The 21,056-nt window shown below is 39.4% G+C and overlaps 1 protein-coding gene across 4 annotated transcripts in view; it reads left to right on the top strand.

Moving 5' to 3' along the window:
- The window catches only part of prkg1b (protein kinase cGMP-dependent 1b), a 201,246-nt gene that overhangs the window by 147,583 nt on the left and 32,607 nt on the right, over positions 1-21,056 (top strand). For all 4 annotated transcript variants that reach the window (XM_007897001.2, XM_007896991.2, XM_007896982.2 and 1 more), the window contains 2 exons: positions 8,125-8,190; positions 12,253-12,327. In XM_007897001.2, coding sequence (XP_007895192.1) covers positions 8,125-8,190; positions 12,253-12,327 — 141 coding nt within the window. The remainder of the gene's footprint in view (positions 1-8,124; positions 8,191-12,252; positions 12,328-21,056) is intronic.

Raw genomic sequence — 21,056 nt, 5'->3', positions numbered from 1 at the left:
ACTGTAAAGTGCAGTAACTGTATATTTTTATAGGTGAACGTAGCAGCCAATTTAGCTGGGAGATTGTTGGCCTAGACATTGGGAGAAACGCCCTTCTCTATTTTTAGTAGCGCCATGGGATCTTTAGCACAGACTTGAACAGGCAGAGAGGTCCTTGGTTCAAGTCTCATTTGAAGGATGATTGCTCTGGTGGAGCAATGCAGCTGATCACCTCCTCTGCCCAGTGACTTTTGGCCAATGTGTTTTCAATGCCTCTGCTCTTTCAGCAACTATGCCCCATACCATCTGGAAATCTCTCTTTCAATCCCTCTGTCTCACTCTTTCTCTAAAGCTTTCTGAAAATCTACCTCTGAACATGCATATACTCATCTTCCTCCTCCCCCTCCCTGTTCAGTTTCTGACATTGTCTTCATAAAATGTTGAACGACAATATATAAATGCAAGTTGTGATTGATAATGTCTCAAAACACTTTACAGAATATATGGATCACCAAGCAGGTGGGAAGAGGTGGGCAAGGTGTTTGAAGTTATTGACAGCATGGAAGAACATAAAGAATTTTAGAAGATGTTTTAAAACCTCTTATTATTATGAATTGTACAGTATGGGTTTTGAATTTTACATCATGATCAAAGTGGAAGTTGCATCATATGCATTGCAGGATAAATCCTACAACACCCAATCTATTGTCAGTGGCTGAAGTAAGTTGGTATGAAACACCATATAAAAAATCTTATTGCTGGCCAGATTAAACAAACTAAGCTTCTTAGCTAGAAAGGATTGACTCCAAAGGTAATGGCTCTTCCAATCATATTGTCTCCAAAGTGCTGGGTGAATACGAGATCTGGACATCTCAGTGTTGTCGCCAAAGATGGAGCTGTCATAATAATTCTGTGCTTTAATGCAACATATAGTGCCAATATTTCTCCTAGCTCTAATAAATGTGTCGCCTTGGCTCGAAGCTACATTCGTTTCCTGCAGGGGTTTTAGTTGTGACTTTCTGCTGTTGACATAGGCACTGAAATAGACAGAAAAAGAAAGGAATAAAAATCTTCAGTCGGGCAGTTAATGCAACACTGACAACTTCAAAATACGGATTCAAGCATGAAATCAGGATGCTTAAAGCTTTTCTTGCTTTCACAGAGACACACAATCAGATAGAGAGTAATATACACAGAGAGACACACACACTCACAGACACAGAGAGACACACACTCATAGACACACATAGAGAATCACAACAGTGGGGCCTTGGGGTGAGCAAACCTATTTTCCCGCTCGCACAGTGAATACGCGTCCAGAGCAGCTCCACCCACAGTAACGCCGTCGAGTAAATAGTCCGGGGCCAAGCACACTGCATTTGAAGTAGAATCAATTGAAACCAACAGCCAATTTTTATGGAAATTATAGATGGTGACGAAAGAATGAACTTGCATTTTTATATTGCCTCGTAGTGGAGCGAGTCCTGTAGCTCAGTGGTTAGAGCACTCGCTTTGCAAGTGAGAGACCTGAGTTCAATTCCAGGCAGGGCGAAACCTTGGGCAAGTTTCCTTACTCCACACGCTTAATAATAATCCCTCCAAAAAACAAAAACAATAATAAATTGGTCATTTTCAATCCATGACTGTTTATAGGACATTGCTGTGCGGAATTGGCTGCCACGTTCGCCCACAAATATACAGTCAATTCACTTTACAGTATGTTCTGTGAAGCGCTTTGGGATGTCTAGAAGACGTGAAAAGCGCTATATCAAATGCAAGGATTATTATTATTAGGGGGTTGTTTGTGGTGGAGGGGGTCGTTTGTGGTGGAGGGGGTTCTTTGTAGTGGAGGGGGGTGTTTGTAGTGGAGGGGATTGTTTGTAGTGGAGGGGGTTGTTTGTAGTGGAAGGGGGTGTTTGTAGTGGAGGGGCTTGTTTGTGGTGGAGGGGGGTGTTTGTGGTGGAGGGGGTTGTTTGTGGTGGAGGGGGTTGTTTGTGGTGGAGGGGGTTGTTTGTGGTGGAGAGGGTTGTTTGTAATGGAGGGTGGTGTTTGTACCGTGTTCTGCGGAAAAATTGCGGCCACACTTTTGTGTTGGCCCAGGGCATGGATGAAGACTGACATCATCACCGATGGTGTGAGTGTGACACAAAATGAATCATAATAGCCCCAAAGAAAGAGATGCAAAGCACAGTAATGATGGAGAATTGTGTTTCTAAGCGTGAAATGTAAATGAGCCTTGAGTTCTGCTTTAAATGTGGCCAGATGTCTGCAATTGTGATTTGCACAAATCATGGTATCTACCTTGTGTCACCATGCTGAAAATAAATAACCATCATTATGTTTATGATTGTCCTTCACATTGTGCCTCTCCATAAATCAAAATTTGGAGCAAATATATTTAGGCAAAACCAGAATTGAAATTGATCAAAAATTCTTGGGATAAATTCATGCAAACACAATTTATTTTTAGCCATTTAATGAAGTTCTGTAGAATTGTATTGTTTTGCTTGAAGTTTTGCCAATTCACTATTTAGGTTTGCACAGCTGCATGTCATGAAGTGACTCAGATATAATTCTTAAGAATCCCATTATTAATATGTTTGTCAGTTTAAGAATAGTTTATTTAAGAATAATTGTCTTGGTGGATCATAACCTTTAGAAATCTGTAATATTGATTTTCTAATCACATTCTTTCACTAAACCATAATGTTTCGCCCAACATAGTGAAATCAATATGTACCCTTCCTTGCTGTAAATAAAAATAGATTTGAGATTTTGTGTGAGCAAACAGGCAGGAAGGAACATTGCTTTGGCCACTTTCACTCACAGAAAAAAATTGTCAAAGGTCAGGGAACATGTTATTACCTCCTTGTTTTCACAATCAATTCTTAGTAGCTAGGCAGGGACAATCTTTCTCACTCTACAGATCAACAACTTGGAATGTAGAATTGCATATTCTCACAGTTTGAAACCATCCAGCCCATTGAGTGTAGTGTTTAATTTCCAGGGTATAATAAATTTACATTTATGGCACCATTGTACAATAACTTGGCAGCCAGTAGCACAAGTGGTGAAAGTTCCATCTTTCCATTGGTCAGGTTGCTGATACTTGAGCACTCATGACATTGTAGAGTGTTCTTGGCCAAGCTGTTAGTTAGTTAGTTAGTTAGCTAGCTAGCAAGTTAGCAAGTGCTATAGAAAAAGGAAAAACTGATGCAATCCTTTCCTTTTTTGTAGTTATGTAGGCTCAGCTTGTTTTCCTGTTCAAATATCCCAAATGTTCAACAGATGTCATATAGCACTCCTTATTTGGTCAGAAATACTCAAAGTCATTTAATGCAGCACTCGATGCAAGGAAATTGTATCAAACATAAGGATTATTATTATAAAAGGACTTTCTAAATCATTTACTGATGAAAGATATGTATGCCATTAATGTATTAGTGTATATAATACATCTTCTGTTTTCAAACAAAGCACTCTCTTAAAAGAACAGTAATGTTTTAAGATAAGTAATGATTCAAATTATATGCTTTGGAGATTTCTCCACATTGTACAAGCAATTTATTTAATTTTTATCATTTGACTTTAAAAATTTACAGAAAACAATCAGGTTTGCGGATTGATTCTAAATGTTGAAATAATGACTAGACTGCTCTTAGTGTTATTTTGAAGTTGGGATGAGACTTGGATTAGTTCCTCACCCAAATGGCCAGCTACACTTGTGAAGGCATCCACAGATATCAGTCTATTCGATCGTGGGTACCTTCACATGTGCAGCTGATCACACAAGTCCATGAGTCTACTTGGAGAATACAACCACACATGGTCCCTGAATCCTATCCCTAGCAAGACACGAGTGTGCGCATTCCACCTGAAACACTGTCAGGCCAAGTAAAAACTTCAGATAACTTGAGATGGTACAATGCTCAAGCACTATAAATATGTGGTGTACCTTGGGGGTCACATTAGACCGAATGCTGACATTCAAAGAGCACATCAGGGAGCTGAAAAAGGAAGTCAACTCCAGAAACTGGCGAACACATAATAGCGAGCTGACCCCCAAAATCCCTTTTCCTAAAATACTATTATGGAAGGCTTCAGAGTAACAGAATGGCAGGAAATACCAATGATCCTGGACAACCTGGTTTACTTCAGAACAAACTCCACCAGCACTTACCTCCAACAAAAACACTGGTGTCCTCTAAATGGAGCGAGAGTTGGTGTGGCAAAGATTGGTGACAATGTGTTCAACATGGGAGCTGAGAAACTAACCCAGATGTGAATGTGGAGAGCGTTGGTAAATACTTGAATACTGTCTGATGCAGTATCCCTTGTCAACATCTTGGGAACTATTTGAGATAAATGACAACACCAGATCCTAGCTGTGGTTTTGGAGCGACAAGCGATGATGATGATGATGATGATGATGGTGATGATTTTTTAGCATACATTCTTGTGAATCTAGTGAGTTCCTAGTTGGGATCTTATTTCAGAAGTTAACTACTGAAAGGGTAACCTGACAGCCTGTTAACAACTGCTGACCACAAGGAAAGCTGGAGGAGCTATTTATATGGTTATTTTAGAAGGTGGTTCCAGTGGACTGTATGTTGAGAGAATCTAAAATGTCCCATGTTAATCTTCCTGCTTCACGGAAAGAAAATAAATCTAATCTGAGCTGACTCACTTCGCTTTGCTTCTCCAGACCATCAATGGGGATGACTTTCTATGACTTCTTTTGGAAATGGTGTGCTGTATTACATTTTATGAAAAACCCATACAATGGTTTGTAGTATATTTTGTCCCAAACTCAAAAGTGACCTGAATAAGTAGTATTAATAAGCTTGAACAGTCTTAGAGGCCATTTGAAATGTGCGACCCAGCTGACTTTAGTGAAAGACCATCTGGTTCCCATTCACAACTGCAGGAGTGGATTTTCTAGGGTCACATTCCAGACTTGACTCTGACTCTGGGTTTGGTAACTTCGATGAGTGGCTTTTCCTAGTTGGCAGCGAGACTGTCAGATAGAACACTGCAAGGTAGCTGATATTCTAGCTCAATGAGGATGGAAAATTGGGAGCGAGCCGATTGTGTCTGCCAAAGGCTGCGTCCCCTCATCAAATCTGGCAGCTGGGACGAAGTCAGTCTCTAACCTCTACTCAGTTTGCCCAAATACCTGCCCACCTGACCTGAAGAGGAGAGCAGGAGGTTGGAAGACAAATAAAGCTGAGGTAAAATCATTGTGGGAAAATAATTAAACTTTGCCTCATGCGTTTATATGGACGATGCTGCTGCATTTTTATTAATAAGAAAAGTATTCAGTGCTGACCAGAAAATATTGATGCTTCAAAAACATTAGGAATAAATAATTAAGGTGAAACTTCACGTGACAAAGTAGCTCAAGTGTGTGAATTTGAAGGAGAGCCTGCAACTCCGAAACACTACTGAGGTGAAGGGCGCGATAGAAATGCACGTTTTTGTTGCATTTGTTGTTGGTACAAAGGCTCATGTCCTAGGTATGGTACTTTTTGTCAATAATGTACTGAAACTGGTGTTCTCAGTAAGAGCTGTTGCAGCAGATTCTAGCCAGATAGAGCTACGTTAATTGGTACAAGTCAAGGACAATTTGACGACTTGGGTATATGACATACTAACAAATGGTTGCCAGTTCACTGTAAGAGCCACTCTAAAGCATCTCATTCACAAGGGTACAACACCACACAAAGCAATGACTGGGCTTGCGTTACCTAGTCCAGTAAAGATAAAACAGTCAGAGTAAGAGGAGGGCCCCGATGATGAACAGCAAACTAACATTTGTGATGATGTGCTGAGCTCTGGCTGTGCACTGTGTGCTTTTCAAAATGCCCCAACGATATCAAGTTCTTGCTTTCCTCAGCAGCTGTAAACATTGCTTCTTAAGCTGCGAGGTGCTGTGGGAAGAAGGCCAGATTTGTTCCAAAGTATAAGATACTGTGGTTGGGTGGTTGAGAGCTAGTGAGTTTTATGTGAAGTCTTATGAAGGGGAGCATTTCTCAGACTTCATAGAGAAATATGAACAATACAGACACTGAAACAGACTGCTCAGACTGGGAGTATTCCTTCTCAGAGTCCACTGATGAAGAAACAGATGAGAAAGTTGAGGAAACATTTGAGTTAGTGATTTTGTTTTCCTTACACTATACCTGTTTAAATACAAATTTGAAGTTTCTTCCCTGGTTTAGACTTTCTTGATGCTAAGAGAGCTACATTGTTCAGTTGTGTACAACAGAAGACGTTTAATTAAATTAAATTATGCCTGTTATTCATTTTAGAAGTCATAAGCAAAGCAGAACAAGAAGTGAGAGTAATGATTGGCAAACAATTAGAACTCATTATGTTCATGTGTTATTGTAGCACAAAGTAGTCAACTTAATTATTTAGTTGTCAGTGCACTGTATTTGGCTAAAAGTTGAAAGTCATCAAGAATGTTCAATGTTGAATGTCCAGAGCGCGGAATACTAAGAAGGCGATTGTGTTGTATCGCCTATGTGTTGTATTGTTGTTCCCTGACTTTATTTTTTTACTGAGGTCTTAATAATTTTATCAACGTGTTAATAAAATTGTCTGATGCTAATCATGGATCCGTGTTTTACAATGTTACCGTGTTTACCTGATAGCAGTCAAATCATAAGCTAACTACATTCTGTGGTTTTACCATAGATACAGGAATTAATAGAGGAAACTCAGTCTATAAATTCATGTTTGCCCATTCTTTTAAGCATATTTAACATTGTCTGAATCCTCAAATCTTTCTCAAAGTTGTAAAATTATAATAACATAATGGTGCTGCTGTGTGGTGAACGAACAGCTGTGAGTGTGTTCAATCCTAAAGAACACAGACTGTTACTTAAAGGGGCAATGTGTTCATCAAACGGGGCTGATAAGTCATTACATTTTGGGAAAGCTAAATGTCACAAGAGCTTTGTGTCACTTTTGTGGCACAAATTACCCATAAGTAATTTGATGTAGAATTTGAACTTTCTCATTGAGTCGTGTGCTTGCTTATTTTGAAACCATTTATTTTCGCTCCATTCGACGTGAAGTTTCCTCCCACCCCCTTCTCCTTCAGGCCAAAAGCAACCCTCTGAGACCTTCTTCTCTTTGACCGTGCCTTCAGCTCCCCTCTCGACTCTCTTCCCCCTCCTCGCTCCCTCCCTTCCCTCCCCTCACCCTGACCATTTCCCCCTCCTTGCTCCCTCCCTTCCCTCACCCTGACCATTTCCCCCTCCTCGCTCCCTCCCTTCCTCCCCTCACCCTGACCATTTCCCCCTGCTCGGGTCATGACCCAACTGTGCAGCGCCTTGGGACGTCCTCCTGACGTGAAAGGCGCTTTATAAATGGAATCTTGTTGTTGTTGTTGTTGTTGTTCAAGTAGCTGTTCTTCATCTGGCAGTTCAAATGGCCATTTCATTGTGAAGGGCAATGCAGCCGAGCCCAACCCACATGTGATTGGATAACAATCAGGAGCAGGTATCCTGGCTGACTTGTCTCCTCACTATATCAGGAGAACTAAGATCAATTGATAGTGCTTCCCCATTTGAGATCAGCAAACTGACCACAGAGCACAGTGAAACTCCAGCTAGACGGTTTAGACTACACAGGTGTTGCCTTGCCCAACTTGCACATCAGTGCTTATGGAAAATATTTCAGATATTTACCACTGCCACTGACTGTTAATATTTATTATATTTTCTTCTGTGCTTGCACTAGTTATTCCACAAGTATTGTGAACAGTATTTCACATGTCTGATTATAAAACACATGGGCTTCTTACATGTGTAATAAGGTTTGTGTGTCTGAAATGGCCAATTGCTGTACTATTCATTGAAGATAGTTAAAGGATCTAGGAGACGCTACATGCTGGTTATAGAATACATGTTATCTAGTTTACTGTTTATGTGAGAGACCACCTTAGACCTGCTGTGGTACAAATAAACTGCAGTCTTCACTGGCTAAAGGTTTGGTGTTTCACTATTACCAGCGAATTACTGTATCCACAATGTGGCTTTGGCTTTGAATTGATTTAATTGTTCATGAATATAAGTGTTGTCAGTTGTTTTCCATTGTCTCGTAATTTACATTTTTCCTTTTGACTTCTTTTTACAGAGAAGATGTGAGGACAGCCAATGTTATTGCAGCTGAAATGGTGACCTGCCTTGTGATTGACAGAGAGTAAGTGAGACAATTTCCTTTTTTCCCCAGTCTTCTGCAAGTGTTACATATTTGAGTGTACGTAAAATCGCATGGGTCACCTAAACCTGAGCTTTACATCATTGGGTCAACAACATTCCATGATAGCATTTACAAACACAGATAGTTGTGTACATACAACCAGAGCCGTAGCCAAGTTGTAATGTCACAGGTACAGTGGAATTTGCGGTGATGCCATTTAACTCTCTGCATCTCCATCATTCTCGTTTTTTAGAAACATTTGGGTAAAGTTTGTGGTATTTCACAAGGAGCAGGGTTATGAACCAACTCAACTTTATCTCAATATGTGAAATAATTTCTGCAAGTTTACATGGGCGATGGAAATGTTGTAAACATTACCTCGACTTTATTCACAAAATAAAGGTTCAACAGCGTTACTGGCCTTTTCAGCATTGGGAACAATTTGTTGAAATGAAAATAAATACAATTAATTTGTGTCAATTAGTTAATAATTTGGAAAGGCCATGATACAAATTTCAGTATTCAGATATTCAATATGATTCCACGATATTTGTTCAGCAATTTAGTTCTGTGCTCACACAACGTGTCTTTATTATTAAATGTATACCATAATGCATTTTAAAATAATTCTGTGGACAAAAATATGTACACTTTACTCCATATGCACAATTTAATTTTGTACAATAAATTCATCAGCAAATATCATGTGTGAGTTTTGGGAGCAAAAGGTTTATCATGAGTCTTTGAGTGTCCTCCAGAAAAGAACACCTCAGAAGGTCAATTGCCGGTAGCTTGTGCTAATGGATTTTCTTCCTTTCTATCAGAAGCTTCACCTTTATGTGCTTCACATAACGCAGCAGCCTGCAGTGCAGTATAAATTGGGTTGATTTTTATTTTTGCTGATTTTCACCAGATTTATTTTTGGCAATTTGTTTGAAAAAATAGATTTTTATCGATTTTTTGGGGGGTCAATTTTCACACTGAACAGAGATCAATTGGCAACCTAATAATGAGTCACAAGTCACAGACTCAGACCTTCTTAATGCCTCAGTGAAGGTGTGCATTTGGACCCCCATTGGTCCATCAAACTCACAAGTATGTGATTTAGGCTCTTCCTTCTCATTCACCTTTGACCCCCAGTACTCACCATTTCTAAGATTTCAGACAAATTTTTAATTAATTTTCTCCTCAATTCTTTGCCTCCCAGCATTGTGAAATAAAATGTTATTTGTGAAAATGCATTTGTGTTGGATTGCGCAAGAACGGACGGATATTGGATGTTTACTGATTTCTAGCGAATCCAGGTAAATCCAATGAAAGCAGCCACATGGCTGGCAGAGCTGTAGAGATGTGCAGTTGAATGCTCTACCTTCACTGAATAAGCTTTGGTGCAGAGAATCATCTTTAGAAAAATCTTTAAGCCCCTTACAGATTTATTACAGTTTTCTCCTTTTTGTCACATCCCATTCTCTAGCTGTGCTGATCAAGTATGTGCTCCCAGACCTCCGCTTGTGCTACTATGGAACTATTTGCTGTGCAAAAGCAGGCTCCAATTTTCTCTTCTAGTAATCGCATGGCATCTTGCATACAGACCAATCAAAAGCAGGAGCTTGCCACATGTGAAAACACATCTAGAAATTGTAATTAAGGAATTTGAGTTGAGACTCGAGTTGTAACTGAAATTATATCAAGATCATTATGATGCTTCCCCACCCCATGGAAACGTGGCTCCAAAAGTAAGTTGCGTCAGGACAGAGCTCTCACAGGTCACCAAGTCATACTTCCAGTTTCCTTACTGAGGATTAATATTAGAAAGCACAGGCTATTAGATACAAATATAGTAGAAACCTGTTATAATGGAATTCAGTATAAAATTGCTGAACCTACTGATGAGTACAGACAATCATTTCAACCTTTCACACTTACAGGATGAGAGCTCTTCACAACAGTCCCCAATAATGTCATCAGCATCACCATTTCTGCAGCATTTTCAAATATCACAGAATTGTAAGAAACGGGAATCCTCAGTGGGCAAAGGGAGAAGGGCATCAATACAGATGAAAGTTACAGGTTTCAATCCTGGTGTCCTTTGAGTTGACTGTTCTCTATCCTGCTGGGTTAGGAGGAGGAATGCGTAGTATGGTCTTGTTCCTGATCACTATATGGATATTTCTATTGAAAGGTTTGTGTGTGTGGACTTCAAGTAATGACAGAATTGGGCTTATCTGTGATGTCCTCCACAACCTGCTAACATTCACTATCTACACTCATGCAAGAGGTTGACTGACCTGTGGAACTTTACTCAGGTAGAAAAAGTCAACTCCTTCAGGGGAGGAGAAATTCGTAGGGGAAAATTAGAGGAAAGAAAAGGAGAGAAAAAAATTGTGAAGGTCACTCAACATTTTTGTCACTGATTTTCATAAAGGTGACACTCTTTAAATAAAGGGCTGACACAATGAGGTTCTCAGTGTCAAATTATTGCCTGTGAATAATTGGCCTGGTTCGGTTGACTTTATTTTTAGTTGATACTGGTGCAGCTCTGGCATCGTGGAGCTTAAACCTGATACTGTAGCAAAGCTTGAAAGTTGAGTTCAAAAAGAAAGCCAGAGCTTTGGGAATTCTGTACTGCATGTGTGACCTCTGTGAGGCATGTGCTGCTAGTGGATGTCCAATCCCACTGAGACCAGATCACACTGATGCAGATTTGCTGAATGTGCCTGTTAATCACCAGCTTCTACATGTTGAGTATTTCTATGTTTGAGATTCAAACTTTTTCAGTTAGCTTAACTGAGACTGACTGAACGTAATACATGCACAACAGGACAGTAAGCAATGAAAGAGGGGGTAAAGTTGTTCAACACAATGGAAACAAATCTTACTTTTATATTCTGGTGAAAAGATCACGTACTGAGTAATACCTATCTTCCTCTTTCAAGTGCTCATCAACCCAATATGCATTCCTAGCATTTTTTTTGGTTCCACTTAGTTTCCAATGTACAGGTTTTTTATCTGTTTATGATTGCAACAAATACATGCTGTGATGGTCCGCTCTGTTACATGGGCAATCAAAGATAACCACAGAATAGAAACAGTTATTTACTGGATGTTTTATGTATTAAAAGACTACCATTAAATTGGACAAAGACTCCTTCCAAGGATTTGAAATTTAGTACCATCTATGAATTCGTAAAAGTTGTTTTTCTTTTTTGTGATGCTGATAAATTTAGACGCTCAGCTCAGTTAGACTGCTATACCACCTCATGTGAGACAGCAGAAGGTGGAAGCTGGAGGCAAAGGCTCACGTTAGCTGTAAAATGACATTCAGAAGTAATAGCTGCATTCCCGCAGGCCACACTTCTGGTGTAAACCAAATCCGATTAGTAAACAAGAGCCCTTCCTTTACACTCAATAGTTCTCAACCTTTGCACTGCACTTTGTGGGTTACCTCATGTCATAAGACATTTAGGTCAGCAAATGTCCCCAATAAATGGGAATCAGTTAATTCATATGACATGAATACCAGTACCCTGTCATTTGCCTCATGCAGTACTGGCAATCATAGTGACTGGCAATGACAGTGACTGGCATCTGGCTCTCTTAGAGAATTTTTAAAATTCTGTTGCAGACACAGACATTTTTCCAAGTGCAGGTGGCATACTTATTTGTAACTATTAAATTAATTTATCAAGTGGGAACTCTTAGAGGGACATTCTGCTTTACTACTCTGTAATTAACAGCTTTTTAGACATTCACTCTGGTTTTGTTAAGAATTTGTGGTAAACAACAATCATAAATGTCAGCATTATTTGAAATCTCTGTATTGTAGACTATTCCACATATTTGGTAGAAATATGAAGTACTTCTTTTTAATTCTATGCAGATTAAATGTCAATATGTTGTCTAGACTGTCCTTATATTAAATAGCAGGTGGGCAGTGTGATTTTACTATTATTTATGCCTAGAAGAGACACTGGTAGAACCCATCATTTGCTAAATATATTTTGAAACTCAGTAAAAAAGGGAATGTGGATTTTCTGAACACTGTCTTTTGATTATTTTCAGCTCATTTAAACACCTGATTGGAGGTCTAGAAGATGTTTCCAACAAGGCCTATGAAGATGCTGAAGCTAAAGCTAAGTATGTTGATCAACATCATTCTCTCAGAATGAACTTTGCATGTTATATAAATTTGCCATTCTTGTCGTCTGCAGCTGGTGTTTCAAAATATATGTCACTGCACTGGAGAAAAATCCCATCCACTTTGCATTATAGAGGTCTGGGACTAGTGTAATTGAGGTTGTGATGAGCATTTAACAAAAGAAATGTGAACAGATACACCAAGTCCATGGTAAAATAAATGACTGAACACCTCCTTGAGGAGTTAGAATCCAGAAATATCCCTCGAGAACTTGAGTATTTATTGACCATTCCCAAAACATCAATCACAGTGAGTGCTGCACTAACACTGCTAACAATGACGTAGTCTGAGTTTGTGGTATAATACCTTTTGTGGAGTCGAATTTGGCTGTTGTACAATATATAAAGTGTTGCGTAGTTTTAAAGAATCTGTTTTCTGTTGTGTGATCCGAAGTGTAAGAAGTTGTTCAGTTACTTGAGTTTTGATTTAGTTCAGTGCTTTTTATAAGTTCATGACTATAAAATATATGTAAGTAAATATACATTGGTAGTTTACTTGGAAGCATAATTTTGTTTTTTTTAGTACTGGATAGAGTACTGGGTTGTTTGATCATTGTGCAGAAAAGGGTGTAACTAGCTGTAACAATTAATGCTAATCACTGCCAAATGACGTTGAATTTTTTAAAATCCACATTTAAGAACAGACTCATTATTACTTGCTTTTACACGTTTCCAGCGATTTAGATGCCTTACTGTTGGAGATAGTCATTGGGTTCAGGATTCAAGCTGTTGGTCCCTGGACATTCTTGCCTTTTCTGTCAATGGATTGAGTCCATTTAAAGCAGCACAAGTATATTATTTGAGGAAACAGTTTGGGGGAATCTTGATTAATGTTTTCATGGTAGCTGCTGAGTGGCTGCATTTAGCTGCTAATAAGTTCAATTTTTATATATTTCAGGACCTACCACTAAAATAATTTCATTTATTTGCTGCATCCCATTCCTCGGAATGGAATGCAACAGCTTGTTAATCTTATTTTGAACTAAATTAAACGTGTTAAGTGCAATAAAAGCTGCGAGTTGTGGCAGTACCAGGACATCATGACGGGTGACACTGTTGAGCTAATAGCAGCCATCGTTAGAGGAGGAGCATTGTTTTACTCTAGCTCTGTTGTCACTGACGTCATTTTCTCTGGTCCTTACTTTAAACAAATAATAATAATAATCCTTGCATTTGATATAGCGCTTTTCACGTCAGGAGGACGTCCCAAAGCGCTTCACAGAACACACTGTAAAGTGAATTGACTGTATATTTGTGGGCAAACGCGGCAGCCAATTGCGCACAGCAATGTCCCACAAACAGTCGTAGATTGAAAATGACCAATTTATTATTGTTTTTGGTTTTGGAGGGATTATTATTAGGCGTGTGGAGTAAGGAAACTTGCCCAAGGTTTCGCCCTGTGTGGAATTGAACTCAGGTTCAATTCCACGCTGGGAATTAAATCTTCTATTACATGTCATATTAAATCTTCTATTACATGACTGCTAAGCTGAGAAGCGGCTTTGCTCTCAAAACTGTGGCCACAGCTTTTACTGCTGCTCCTTCAAAGAAAATCAATTTGCTTAGTATATGTGTTAAGATTGTGTTCTAAGTTTTTAATGTTTCAGGTGTGTAAACTGGCTGCAGATTTACTCTGCCAACACTCTAACATAGCTGGTCACTTTACCTTCCACAATGTGTTAATATTCAAGGACTCTTGTTATTTAAAAGGTACATATAGAGTTACATATGACACATAATCAGTTAATTAGACCCAAGACTGTGTTATATTACATTAAATTATTATAGTTGTATTTTCCATTTTTCATTCATTATCTTCAGACACACAGTACAGCACCATGGAGACAGGCTGAAGTTCAGCAAAGAGAAATATGCAGTTTCCTTAATGTGATTAAGCCTTGAAGGCCGTCAAGTAATGGTAATTTATGAGTGTTAACATGTAAAGCAGGGTGCGATCTCATATTCTTTGATTTGTACAGGTTTTGATTATAAGATTTCAGAAACCTAGCTTTCTTTGTGAAAAAAAACCTCCGGGGCTTTAGGGGAGAAAGACTGGATTGTAACATTCCTTCCATAGTACTTAAATCCTCCTGTAAACAAAGCTGAGCAGGATCGTGGGATGGGTCTTCAGAACTGGGATGACACTTAGTGGCTGTTTCTGGCAAGTGCAGATTTAGGCTCAGAAATAAAACAGACTGAAACCAAAACCAAACAACACAATAATAATAATAAATCTGATGAATTGACAATTGACAGATTTGCAAAAAAGTATTTCTAAGTTGAAATATGGAGTTGGATTCTGCAAACTGTGCAGCAACTCTATAGTGATACTAAAGTATTCCATTGGATTATTTTCAAAGGAATAGGAATGTGTATATCCAGCGTCATTACATTTACTGCCTTCTGTAGGTGAGGGGTGGCTAGGGCTAGAGAAGGCTCCTGACACATAAATGATATTTAAGGGAACAGAGTGTCCATTTTTCAGGTTTGTCGACACGTGCAGTAAAGATTATGTGTCCAAGATATAAAAACTGATGGGGTTTAGAACACCTATGAGGTCTGTTACTATGAGCACTAAATTTCAAAAGGGTTGAAGGTAGAAATTATGGGGTAGTGCTGCATCAGTGTACGTTGGAACATCAACACATTAACTGTGCTGTGTGTCTATGGTTCAAATTCAAGGGCAAAAGTACTAGTGAGTAGTCAGTCACGCAGTCAGCCACCGGCTCCTGTCGGCTGATTATACAGCGATTATTGGTCTAACCCAGGATGACTGGAGAAGTTGCTGGATGATGTACATCATTAACAATTAGTACACCTGAATGTGCACGAATCATACTCTTCCAGATGCTCAACACACAAACTTAACAGTTGAGAAACCTGAGTATACCTTTGCTGGATGTTTTAACATGTGGAACTAAAGTCGACTATTGAATCATCCCACTAAGAATGACACTCTTAGAAGATAATGTTCAGATTTTTCAGATGCACATGTGGCTTTTGGATGTCTTTCATTTATCATTTAAAAGCTACTGTTGTTATGTCAGGGATTTCCTAGCATGCCGTACTTAGGGACATCTGGTAGCTGCACTCTCCACCTCTCAAAGCCAGTCAGGAACCTTGGTGTTCTGTTCGACCCTGAGCTGTCCTTTCTTCCCCACATCCGCCCCACAGCAGGCACTGCCTTCCACCACCTCCGGAACATCTTCAGACTACGGCCTACCTCACCCCTCGCGCTGCTGAAACACTGGTCCATGCCTTTATCACTTCAAGGCTGGACTACGGGAACTCTCTCCTCGTCAGCCTTCCCAGCACCTCCCTCCACAAGCTGCAGGTCATTCAGAACTCTGCAGCTCGTGTACTATGCCGCACCAGGCTTCGGGACCACATCACTCCCACCCTCGCTCGCCTCCACTGGCTCCCCATCCCCCAAAGGATCGAATTCAAGATCCTCATCCTCACCCACAAGGCCATTCACGGCCTTGCACCCTCCTACCTCTCCGACCTACTATCCCCCCACGTATACCTGCCTGTACCCTCCGTTCCTCTGGCTCCGGTCTGCTCCACATCCCCCGCCCTAACCGCCCTACCATCGGTGGCCGGGCTTTCAGCCTCTCAGCCCCTAGCCTCTGGAACTCCATCCCCCAGTGCCTTCGCCTTGCTTCCTCGCTTTCCTCCTTCAAGGCCGGTCTCAAGACCTTTCTCTTCAACCGTGCCTTCAGCTCCCCTCTCGACTCTCTACCCCCTCCTCGCTCCCTCCCTTCACCCTGACCATTTCCCCCTTGCTCGGGTCCCGACCCAACTGTCCAGCGCCTTGGGACGTCCTCCCGAAGTGAAAGGCGCTCTATAAATGCAATCTTGTTGTTGTTGATATGAAAACTTAGTTCAGAGGTTGCCATGTTGATTGTCATAGAAAGGCTGCAGCATTGCAACATTCTTGCATTACATTTCACAGGAGTTTATTTGTTCTTCTAGTATTTTAGGAACCCTATTAATGTAGTGATTTTGTTGCACTGTTTGGCTCCCTGTAAATCTGCTGGAGTAGTAAAGTAATGTATCAACAACAGATGACAATCACTTGGTAAAATCACTGGTCATTTTGTCCAATTTTCACATAAGCACTCAAGTTAGGTTACGATTCTGGGAAAAGGCACAAAGTACAAATGTCTGGACATTATAACTGGATTGTTTGTGAGACTCGTCAGATTTCACTCTCATACTCTTCTAGATTATCACTAAATAAATATTCTAAAATTAGAACCAAACATTTATTTTGCTCCATTTTGACAAACAGCTAATAGTTCAGAATGAAACCAGACTTAGAGTTGAAGATGAGGTCCATTGTAAAACTGAGACCTGCAGTAGTTCTCATAGTCTGATTTGGAGCAATTTCTACAGTGCATTAAATCTACCATTGGCATCATCTCCACTAGTTGGCAAAATGTATTTCCACCCTCACAACTTCCTTTCTCCTTCTGTTCATTTCACGCAGACAACTAACTTCTTGCAATATACTCAATTCAAATTTGCAAATAATTAGATACTTGAAGTGGTGAATGCTAATTATTTTTCTGTCTGAACTGATGTGAACGAAGGATTTAGCTTATGTTGTAGGGGAAGCAGGCATTATGTTGAACTCATGAGGGTTGAGTTGGTTTCTGTAGCTGAGGCCCATTCAAAATGAATAACAATCAGAGTCTGCCGCTTTTCTGTTTATTGACCTTTTACTGTATAATGAGTTGGGTTCGGTGTACTTGAAGATGAAAGAGCAATGGATACTAACAAAAGCAACTCTGTTCTTGCTCTGCTTGCTTCATTAGTTACTTAACTACAAATTGGGAGACATCTTTAGAGTTCAGTGTTTCAATTCAGTATTTTTTATGATCCTCTGTAAAGTGTTTTCACACGTTACAGTTTTTTTAAAAGAAGAAGGTAAGCAGTATGATTGAAATGGAGACCTGAAATAGACTGAATTTGTGTGTAGATAATTATTTGGAGAGGACAATTTTGCAAGGCTATGGGGAGAGAGCAGGGGAGTGGGATTGAATTGGATAGCTCTTTTCAAAGAGCCAGCACAGACACGATGGGCCGAATGGCCTCCTTCTGTGCTGTATAATTTTATGATTCTATGAAATCAATAGGAAATGGCACAGTATACTGTGATTTAAATCCTGTGTCAGCTTTATACTTATCTATACAGCTATACTTAGCTGTCTATCCTGTGTATCATAACATAAAACAGACTTTATTGAATTAGAATGTATGCAACCAAAGCATATTCTCCAGCAAAAAAAAAAGCTGAAGACAGTAACTATAATTTTTTAAAAAATCTATAATTGAAAGTGTCTTCTTGAAAGTTAGAATATTAAATATTGTTTAAAAATTAGTTTGCCAATTTCTTAGAGGAGATAAAATAGTAACTATATAGAATGAATGCTTGAGAACAATTACAATAGAAAGGTTCCGGTGAAACTGTAAAGATTTGTGTCTATTGTACAAACACCAAATTAGATTAAAGCCTTTAAACAACTGCCTGGTATCTGATAGCACCTATTGTATAATATATATGGGTTCACTTTTACAGAGGAGTGTGTTTTATTTGGGCTGTTTTTGCTGCCCACATGACTACCCCTCAACCTTGATCACAATGATATTCACACCCAAGAATCAATGAGTGCAAGGTCATTGATGCAGGTTTTTCGAGCAATAATCTGCAGTCAATTTACTGGGAAATTGAATGTCTATTATAGATTATTCTGATAGATCGCAAGCTTCCATAATGTCTCAATGGCTTCAATGCGAATCAAGGAGACTTAGAAGGTAGACGTTTGCTACTGACTGGTTTGAAAGGATGCAATTGACCTGGTTCTTGAAGGAGAAGTATTTTGCTGTAGGGATTGAAGTAAAGGTGTACACACAGTACAATGCTTGTGATATAGCGTGATGCACTCATACCAGACCTGCCTGATTAACTCCAAACTTGCCATATCCTATTCTCTGACATTTAGTATAGTTGCTGAATTGGTGTCTACATTAACCAGAACCATCAAAGGGTTCAGTTCCAATTCAAACCATTGCCGATATAACCACTTTAACTGGAGCAACTTCAGTAATTTACTCTGAAAGATTTCCTTTTAATGACCCAGGATTAACAAACCAAGTCTCAATATAATTGAGGGAGTCTATCATGGGATTGAACCTTCTGTCAGAGACCATTTTTCTCATTGCAGGATTTAAAAGGTGTGTCCAGTGAGGCTGCAAAGTGAGCTCTTGTGCTGTCCCATCTGTTTCATCTAAATCTCTCACACAGGAGACTTTTTCAACAATCCAAGGGCAACAAAAGCTGACTCATAACGGAACTGTGCTGGAAATGTGTAACAGAGAAGCAATTATAGGTTCCACTGGGGGTTTTGAATTCCAGTGATACCATTAATGGAGAGGAAATGCAGAGAGATGCTATCAAGAAGAGAAATGCTCACTCAATATAAATGTTTTATTTCTGCGATCCCAGAGTGCATTCCCAAACGTTGATGCTGAATCATTATTCAGGGTTATGTGACATTGATGGGATATTTGGCACATGTGCACCCTGTTGTGGGACTAACATTATCCAAATACCTTTACAAAACAAAATTTCTGTTATCGTTGGTGAGGTTTGTTAATAAAACACTATATAAAATTGGGAGCCAACCAAATCCAAACTCCTTAAAAATGTTTATTGCAAAATCTAAAACTCTACTTTGGTGCTTTAAAAGTCCAGATTGTAATGATATATTTTGTAACGATACAAACAAATATAGCACCATTTACATTTATAAACAGCTACAGTAATACAGGGAGTCCATGGTGATTTGCTTTTATCCCTAGAGCCTAGAACAAATCAAGAAGTAGGATGAATATGCTAATGTAGATCTTGTAATGAAGGCAAGTCCACTTACCAGATCACTCAAACTGGCTATCAGTGCAAGTCTTTTAAAAAAATCTAAAGCTTACTCTTTCTTATTTAAAGTGAGGATATTCCTTACAAATATATACCTATTATTTCTAGAGCACAAATGCCAGTTGAGGGAAATCAACAATGTTCTACAAGTGCACCTCACAGCATTGACGCTAATAATGCCCAACTTGAGAGAGGTGACCAATTTAGATTGCCCATTAACAACTCTGATATCCTCCAAAGCTCAGAACAGCACTGCATACACGTAACTCAGGTACACACTACATCATGCATTGCGTTCAAACGTGCAGCGTTGCCCTGAGTTTTAAAATACGCCAACTGTAACAATGTGCATGATGATTTTATCTTTGGATAGTGGGCATTGCTTCAGCTACATGTCTTGCCTTGTATCAAACTATTGCTATACGTGGGTCCAGTAGAAGTGGAATCCAATGCTGCGGGTCTGTATTTTGAATTTTGTGTTGTTCAAATCAATCTGTTGATCTGTGTTTATAATAAATAATAACAATAATAATCCTTGCATTTGATATAGCACTTTTCACGTCTTCTAGACGTCTCAAAGCGCTTTACAGAATATACTATAAAGGGAATTGACTGTACATTTGTGGGTGAAATGCGGCAGCCTATTGCGCACAGCAGTGTCCCACAAACAGTGGTGGATTGAAGTGACCAATTTATGATTGTTTTCTTTTCTTGAGGGATTATTATCAGGCATGTGAAGTAAGGAAACTTGCCCAAGGTTTTGCCCTGCCGGGAATTGAACCCAGGTCTCTGCTTGCGAGGCAAGTGCTCTAACCACTGAGCTACAGGACTTCACATAAGAGAGTTTGTGGCACTCTTGGAGTCTGTCTGTTAATGGTGGTTTAGAAGTCTAATATAGCATTCATCAGACATATTGACTGTTTGTCATTCCAATTTGGTTCATGAAGGGTCCAGCGTGCGATGCAAGACCAACCAGACAGAAATCTAATTTATCACATTTCCTAACTCATTACTGGTTACCATGGCTTTCTAGTGCAGTTCCAACACTTAACATCTCTGAATTTTGGTTAATGTATTATACAGAAGAGACAATCCCGGATGATGTTACAAAGCTGCTAACTTGAAAGATGCTTTCTTTTGTTTAAATCCCAAACCACTTTGCCCTCTAGTGGAACCCTACAGAACACTTCAGAAAGATCTGAGCAACCTTTTAAGAATTGTTCAATTTTCTATTGCTGTACTCCGTTGGACAAAAGAGTTATAAACTGATACTAGCATTACCTTTAATGAGAAGACATTTTCATTCTGACTTTGCTCTATCTGAGGCTGTGGGCTTAGTAACAGTTCAGTTAAATACTTTAGGTTTAGTGTATTTCGTTAGTAAGAAAACCAAGACATGCATTTTTATAGCACCTCATCACCTCAAAATGTCTCAAAGTTCTCCACAGTTTCAAGTGTATCAAGTACAGTGGCTGTGCTTTTGTAGGTAAATGTGGCAGCAAGGTCTCACAGATTATTCTAGAGGATTGTGGACCAGGACAATGGGAGAAACACTCTCTTTTTAAGTAGTGTCATGATCAGGCACACAAGACGTCAGTTTAATGTTCATCCCAACACCTCACCCAGCACTTAGTGTCAGCCAAGACGATGATCTCAAATCCTAACATGGAACTTGTCCTAAAGGCTTCTGAGTGGACACAGAATGTACAGGGAAATCGTGAATTTTGTT

This window comes from Callorhinchus milii, unplaced genomic scaffold (genome assembly GCF_018977255.1).
Source record: "Callorhinchus milii isolate IMCB2004 unplaced genomic scaffold, IMCB_Cmil_1.0 Scaffold7, whole genome shotgun sequence".
Lineage (NCBI taxonomy): Eukaryota > Metazoa > Chordata > Chondrichthyes > Chimaeriformes > Callorhinchidae > Callorhinchus > Callorhinchus milii.
Note: the sequence above shows the minus strand (reverse complement) of the source record. Positions and strands in the feature narration are given on the sequence as shown.